Source organism: Meleagris gallopavo, chromosome 10, assembly GCF_905368555.1.
Source record: "Meleagris gallopavo chromosome 10, MGAL_WU_HG_1.1, whole genome shotgun sequence".
NCBI lineage: Eukaryota > Metazoa > Chordata > Aves > Galliformes > Phasianidae > Meleagris > Meleagris gallopavo.
Window position 1 is genome coordinate 24,366,744 of NC_139413.1, and position 7,043 is coordinate 24,373,786.

General features: G+C 47.5%; 1 protein-coding gene and 1 long non-coding RNA gene across 2 annotated transcripts; both read left to right on the forward strand.

Moving 5' to 3' along the window:
* On the forward strand, positions 1–1,876 carry LOC109369317 (uncharacterized). The gene is made up of 6 exons (XR_014885268.1): positions 1–115; positions 300–427; positions 764–874; positions 1,234–1,264; positions 1,448–1,586; positions 1,769–1,876. It is a non-coding gene; the product is annotated as an uncharacterized LOC109369317 (long non-coding RNA).
* Positions 1,877–1,896: 20 nt separating this feature from the next.
* Positions 1,897–6,436, forward strand: LOC100542437 (uncharacterized). Its single transcript, XM_085231093.1, has 6 exons — positions 1,897–1,912; positions 3,041–3,369; positions 3,913–3,996; positions 5,589–5,705; positions 5,899–5,988; positions 6,225–6,436. The coding sequence occupies exons 1-6, from the start codon at positions 1,897–1,899 to the stop codon at positions 6,375–6,377; spliced, it is 789 nt and encodes a 262-aa protein (XP_085087219.1). The 3' UTR covers positions 6,378–6,436.
* The last annotated feature ends 607 nt before the right edge of the window (positions 6,437–7,043 follow it).

Sequence of the window (7,043 nt, forward strand, 5' to 3'; positions counted from 1 at the left end):
TCTCAACCTTTATGAATGAGCTTATGCAGCAGATGTCACCCAGCTGGAATACAAGCTGGTGGCTGGAGAGCACGGCTTAATCATTTGAATGAAAGGATTCAGTGAAAAACTACCTGTAAGTGCTAACTAATTAATTTGCTAAGAAATTGTTTAGTGAAGAATATCAAGCAGAATTGAGGAATGTGCTCTAGTGTCTTTTATGTTGATCAAATGATTTGCTTCTTTTTTCTTTTAAGCATTATATTTGGAATAATTCTGAATTGTCTTTTTCTGAAAAATGACTTCTGTTTTCTTTACAGATTCTATTTCAGCTCATTACTGATTACTTGACTGACTTCAGCTTCACTCCAGCGGCTTTTGAAATGATAACAGAGCAGCTGAAGAAAACATATTTCAATATCCTTATCAAGCCTGAGACTCTGGCCAAGTGAGTTCTGGGAGGAGGGTAAAGGAGGCTGCACTGCAGTTGTTGAGGTTGAGCAAAGCCCAGAAATCACTGCTCTGTGCTGGTGGAGGTTTGTTCCAGGGCAGCTCGTGGCTCTGATTGCTCAGTATATCAAACTCAAGGCTCAGACCGGGCCTGCAGGTAGCTGCTGTTCTGAAACAGCCAGCAGCAGGGGCTGAAGCAGGGCAGGGTGAGCCCACAGCAGTGCTCCGGGTACTATCTCCCCATCTCCTGTGTGCTCCTGAATCAGAAGTGGGATCACTTACATTAAGCAGTTCCTGGTGACTTCTGGCTTTGTTTTCCTTCTGCTTATTGCAGGGATGTGCATCTCCTGATTTTAGAATGCGGCAGGTGGCTTCATCCTTCGTTGAGGCTTTCAAGGCACAGCTGTTTGTAGAGGGTCTCGTGCAAGGCAACTTCATGAGCAGGGTAAGTACAGCTTCTGCAGCTGATAGGCACTGAGATGTATTCTTAGGATGGACTTACACACTTGCAAATACTCTTTCATCTCACCTGCAAGCTGGTGGTGTTTTCTGTACCAGCAATCTGGTGGCTTGCTGGTGCAGGGCAGCTTCATCCCCAGGAGCTCAGGAGTGCTGATGTGGGTAAAGCCTCCTGGTTCAGAGGTGTCCAGAGGGATTCTGGATAAAGTGAAGCAATGGAGACGGAGGAGTCTCAGCTGTTCTTTGCTTGTGGGGTTACTTTCCTCATGTCATGCGCTATCGTGTGTGGCTCTGAATTGTGGCTAGCAGTTCTCTTCTGAATAAAAACCTTGTTTTCTCTCTTAGGAAGCAAAGATTTTCCTGTGTATGTTATTCGGTGAGTATCTGACTCCTACACCATGCATGCGGTAACTATGATCAAGTTCTGATTCTTTTCTGGAAGAAGGGGCTAGGGTGGAGCAATGCAGACATTCCCTTCTCCCTCCTGGCACTTCCTGCAGGTGCCCATTCCTCACAGCAGCATAGGTGTTTGACACTTCACTGCTTGTGCTCTCTTCAGAAAGCTCCGGTTTGCTCTGCTGGTCCATCCCTGCCCTGTGCAGTTCTGGGTGGTGGATCTGCCCAACACACACCTGCTCTGCAAGGTGAAAACATTCAACGCAGGCGATGCCAACTCAGCAGTGACCATGTATTACCAGGTAACGTGTCAGCTCAGTGTGTTCTGCCTTGTTCCTTCTGGTAGCTCCTGGTGCAGCAGTTGTGTTCGTGTCACAGTTTAGAGAGCGGTTCCTGAACACAGATGTTACTGAGTGCTCCGGAGTTGTCACCTAAATCTATGTGACTCCATGAAATCATCCTAAATTCTTCACTTCTTTTCTAGTCAGGTGCCAGGAGCCTCAGAGAATATGCCCTTATGGAGCTGCTTGTGGTAAGTTACAGTTCGTGTCTCATACCCCATGAGATGTTCTTACCTGCAGATTGTGCACGGAAATAAGGCCACGAGGCTAAATGGACAAAGGGGACAGTGAATATCTAATAAAGAGCACAGTGTGAATCTGTTGCTCATTCTGAGTAAAACTGTGAGTGCTTGGGACAGGATATCCAAGTGGCTGTGCTGAAGGGCAGAGTGGAAGAGTTTTCTTTAGTAATGCAGAAGATTGAGACCCTTCTTTATGCCCTGAGTGCAGCTGGAAGGCAGCAGTTGTTTTCATGTGTTGTGATCATGTTTCTGCATTGTCTGAGTGGTGGCTGTGGAGGAGCACCACTTCTGTTGTGACACATTTGTGGTTTGTTTCAGATGCACATGGAAGACTTCCTTCAAACCCAGCAAACCCTTGAGTGAGTTCACTGTGGGCGTAGCTCCCGCACACCTGCTTTGGGGATTCCTGGTGTTCTATCTTTGGAAACTCTTTCCTGCACATGGCTTGTGCCTGATTTAGTGTAATAGAAACAATGCTGGAACATGTTAGAATTGTAAGCACCTGCTGACATGAGCTGCAGCTGAGTTGCTCTAGAGTCTACTGCATCTATGACTTGTGTGTGAACATGGAATTATTCTGCATGAAGCTGCTCCTTCGCTTCCATCAGCTTGCCATTCCTCAGGGCTGCTTTCTCAGCATCTTTGTGGTGGTAAGACTCAGAAGTGCTTGTCTGCCCCGTGGAATGGCAAAAGCCTTTCACAGCTACATGTTTCTTGCTATGTTAGTGAATTCCTGGAGATGAGTTCAAACACAAACACTCTGTCAACCTTTAAAGATGTCCCAAAAATGAGAAAATACTGAAAAAAAGATTTGAGGATTTGAGACTTGAGACTTCAGAGGCTGTTTGGCTTCCCGGCCACAGGGAGGCCAGAGCACAAATCAAGACTCTTGTATTTGAACGTGCAGTCTGTCTGTAGGATTTTAAGGATGACAGGGTCTTTTGTAGCTGGTTCACCACACCTCCAGACAAGCGCTGCAGGGATCACAGCGCTGCCTCATCAGTTTTCCTTCCCAACAGTGCAGCAGCAGCAGCTCGCGCCGCACAGCCGCTTATCGTCGTGCTCCAGAGTTTGCGCTGCCACCTCACACGCGGGCACGGTGCGAGGGACCAGCTCTCCTCACCCGCAGCCTGCCGAGGCGATCCCCGCCCCCGAAGCGCAGCGTGGGTTGAGCGGCACCTGACGGGATCTCCGCGAGGCTCGGAGCTCACATCCCGCCCTCAGCCCCAGAGCAGCGGGCCGGGACCGTGCCGCGGCTCCGTTCCCGCTCGGGCGTCGCCAGCGGTTCCGCCTCCGCAGCCGCCTCAGGTGCCGGCGGGAGGCCGGCCCCCGCCACGCGAGCACCGGCCTCGGGATCCGAACACCGCAGTGCCGCTCCGCTCCTGCCCGCCCGTTCAGGGAGCAGCGCCGTCCGGGCGCTGCCCACCCAGCGCCGCGAGCGGGAAGGCACCGCGTCTCGCCTCGCATCCCCTCGCCTCGCCTCGCCCCGCCCCTCCTCAGAGGTAGCAGCCATTTTGTGTGTTGGGATTGTTCCTTGGGAGAGAACAGGATGAAAGTTACCCTGACTCTCTCTCTGACTATGGCTATGTTCTTAGTTTCATTTCTCAGAGATGGCCTTGGCCGTTCCAGCTCTCGTGGCCAGGTCTCTGACAGCGAGAAAAAGCTGGTCCTCCCTGAGGAGCAGCTGCCTGCTGACACCCAGTGCCAGGCCTCCATCTGGCCCTGTCGGCTTGGCCTGTCTATTTGCCCCAGATGGGTCCGGTACAGGTTCGGGAGAGTCGTCAGTGCAGAGGGCCTGAAGTAGGAGCCCCTGGGTATGGGGAAGAAGTCCTTCAGCTTGCCCTACCCCCTGGACCACCTCTGGGACTACATTGCCCGGGGGCATTAGCAGTAACAAAAATGAGAAAATACTGAAAAAAAGATTTGAGGATTTGAGACTTTTTTTGGTAAAGCACCAACGTTGTTACAACCTATAGCATGGCTTGTAAATGGAGATGTAATTGTTCTTGTGGAATGACTTCTGTTTCCCCTTTGCATTTTTTAAGCTACCACGTGTACCCCGCCTGCGTGAATACTTCAGGGATCCTTGGCTTCTGTGTCACAGTAGCAATGCAGGCAACCAAGAACAAGTAGGTGTGGAAGTGTGGCTGCTGCAGGCTGAGTAAGAAAGCTGTCAGAGCAGGATGTGTGTGGGGTGTTCATAGAACAGGGATGCTCACCCAGGCAGGCAGCAGACCTTGTGTGTATTGGCGTAGCAAATACCTTGGTCATAGGGTACAGCAAGTGATCAAGCTAATTATGTGTCCACATTCCCCTGCTGTATTTCATGGTGTATTTACACAACATCCAGCTGAATAATTATTACTGAGGTTGCACAAAACCTTCCTTTTGTTTTGCCAGAGCAGATGACACTGACTTCAGTTTGCTTTGGAGCGCATCTGCTCCCATTTCAGTTGGTAGCATTAACAGGTGGTAGTCTCAGGCCCCTGACTTGGCTGTACGAGGGAATTGTGTAAGAGCCCAGAGGGAATGTCAAAAAAGAGCAGTCATTACTTTAGCTGTGACACTGCTGACAGATGCAACCATCTCTGAAAAACTCTACCTAAATAAAGCAATAGCCTTAAGGCTCTTAAAACTGCAGCAGTCCTAACTTCATTACGGAAAAATAACTCAAGGCCTACGTAAAACATCCTGCTGCTCTCTGACTCTCCACACGATTGCTGTCCCCAAGCAGATTCCATTCAACTTTTCTTCCAGATCACTTTAAAGTGCCAGAACGGTGTTATGGTTTTGTTCAAAGCTGAAGCTAACTACAAGTATTGGAATCGCCAAAGTTGATGGGTATTTGAAAAATTCTGTGTCAGTGAAAGCTGAGTAAGCACAGGGTAGTGCTACCTCCAGTTGTTACTTTAGGATCTGAGTGCTGTGTCGTTGATGGAGATTTTTATGTTATGAACCCCACAACCTCTTGCCGTGACATTTCTTTTGTTTTACCTTAATGAAATATTCACCTGCAAGGCTGAGGGCTGCAGATTGGGTCCTGACAGAGCATGCTCCTGCCGGCTGCACTGCAGCCCGGTCCCTGCATTGCAGCGACGGTTCCTTCTGGCTCAGTGAGGTCCCTGCATTTGAGCAGTACTTAGTATAGAGCACTGTTCTGATTCTCCAGTAAAAGAGAAAATAGATAAGTTGGTTTTCATGGGTGTATGGGCTTTCACGGGAATGAGGCAAAGCCCTGTGTGTTCCATAGCTAATTTTTTGTTTGTTTGTTCGTTTCCTGCCTGAGCTGATATAATTATTTAACTCTTGTTTAGTTCTGAATTGGTTGACAAGGAAATAGAGGAATTCCTTTCTTGCTTCAAAGAGAAAATCAGGTGTTTAACAAGAGAAGCTTTTAACAGCAAGGTAAAAGATCAAGCTTGAAAAGGTTTTTCTTGTACTTGTAAATGACACTTGAATTGGAAGGTTTGGTGATATCAATCCAATGTATTTCTGAGGTTTTCTATACAAAGGACTCGTGTTTAAGACCTGGTCTTGCTCAATTCTTTGAGCAGTTGCTCTAAAAAAACACACTGAGAAGTCTGAAAAGAAGGAATTGCCTTGTTCATGTAATTTGTGTTTTCTTTTAACTTCAGTAAAGGTGATGGTTGATAAGGTTGCAAAGTAAGGTTGGTTATTTATAAACCTCTGAACCTTTTCTTTCCCCACCTCCCACACATAGGTTACAGCTCTGATAAAGCTTAAGAAATGTAAATATTCTCATCTTGGGGATGAAGTAGAAAGGAACCGGAATGAAGTTGTGACACAGCAGTATCGCTTTGACAGGCTTGCCCGAGAGGTGAGTATGCATCCCTGCACACAGCCCAGTTCAAGCTACAGCACACAGACGGTGGGATTTGTGCTGCCACTACCACATGGATTGTAAACATGGTGCTTTTAAGAGGTCTAAGGGGATAGCTCCTGCAAGGAAACCATTTTTCCTTTTAAAATCACGATTGTTCTGTTTATAACCTCATTCCTTTGGGTTTCAGATAGAAGCTCTGAAGTCTGTTACAAAATCAGATCTGGTCTCCTGGTACCAAACTCACAGAAGCAGCACGAAGAAAGTGCTCAGCATACACGTGAGTAGTTCCAGTCAGCTCGGTGGTGCCAACTTGTGAAATGCCACACTTGGTAACCTCCGAGATCTCAGTAAGGCTGTATGGTAGGAGAAGCAATGGCCTTATTTCTTTTCATTTGGTGATTATCCAACACATCTGGTTATATTACTGCATTTTCAGGCAGATGAACAGTGAGAGATATCCATATTATAGAAACAGACCCAAGTTTTTTTCTATATGGCAACCTTTTTTTCCAGGTGGTTGGATTTGGAAAACATGAAAGGGATGCGGAGGTTACAGCTGTCTCAGGAGCACAGAGTTCTTCATCTGCTAACATAACTCATCTTAAATTCTTGCCCTCCCTGACAGATGATTTTACTTGCATCAAGGACATAAAAGCATTCACATGAACACTGAATATTCTCCCTTATCATAAAATCTTAAAATAAAAATGACATTTTGCCCTTCAGTACTGTGTAACACAGGTGTGCTTTCTTCAAGCAATATTACAAACCTATTTATTAAAACAGGACTGTAATATTAGCTGTGTCGAGGAAGTTTCCTTCACGTGGTTTTCCACCACTCCCCCCACATCCCTCCCATCAGCACAGTCACAACCCCACACGGCCCCATCCTCCAGTGGGAGAGAAAAGAGCTTTCCCTTCTCCAGCTCTGGGAGGGCAAGGGCTGCTGTTCTGTTCCAGCTGTCTTGTGCATCATTCCTACAGTGCTGTAGCGGTTGTTTAATAGCAGTTACATCTCCTCAAAGAAAGAATGTTGCAGTAGGAATTAGAGTGGGTGGGAGAAACAGGATTATAATGCATCTGATAGCAAATGTCAAGGCCTTCACAGTGGTTATACAAGGTGTATGTCACAGCCCAGATGCTTTAGAAGCATCAGTGGAAGGGCTCCGGCAGCCTGCCACTGCAGCCTGCATACACTGCCAGTCCAGCAGAGTCTAGCAGAAGTCACTGTGCAGCCAAGACACTTCCTGTTTAGTTGCTTATCTGCATCACTAAGTCCGCTATCCCTGAGATAGGAACCATTGTGACTGTAGGGAACAGGTGCTCCAAACG

Bases quoted from the DNA above. Each gene is read 5' to 3' on its own strand.
- LOC100542437 (XM_085231093.1), top strand. The intron at 3,997-5,588 runs GTAGGTGTGGAA...TCCCACACATAG, and splicing joins ATGCAGGCAACCAAGAACAA to GTTACAGCTCTGATAAAGCT. The intron at 5,989-6,224 runs GTGAGTAGTTCC...CTTTTTTTCCAG, and splicing joins AGAAAGTGCTCAGCATACAC to GTGGTTGGATTTGGAAAACA.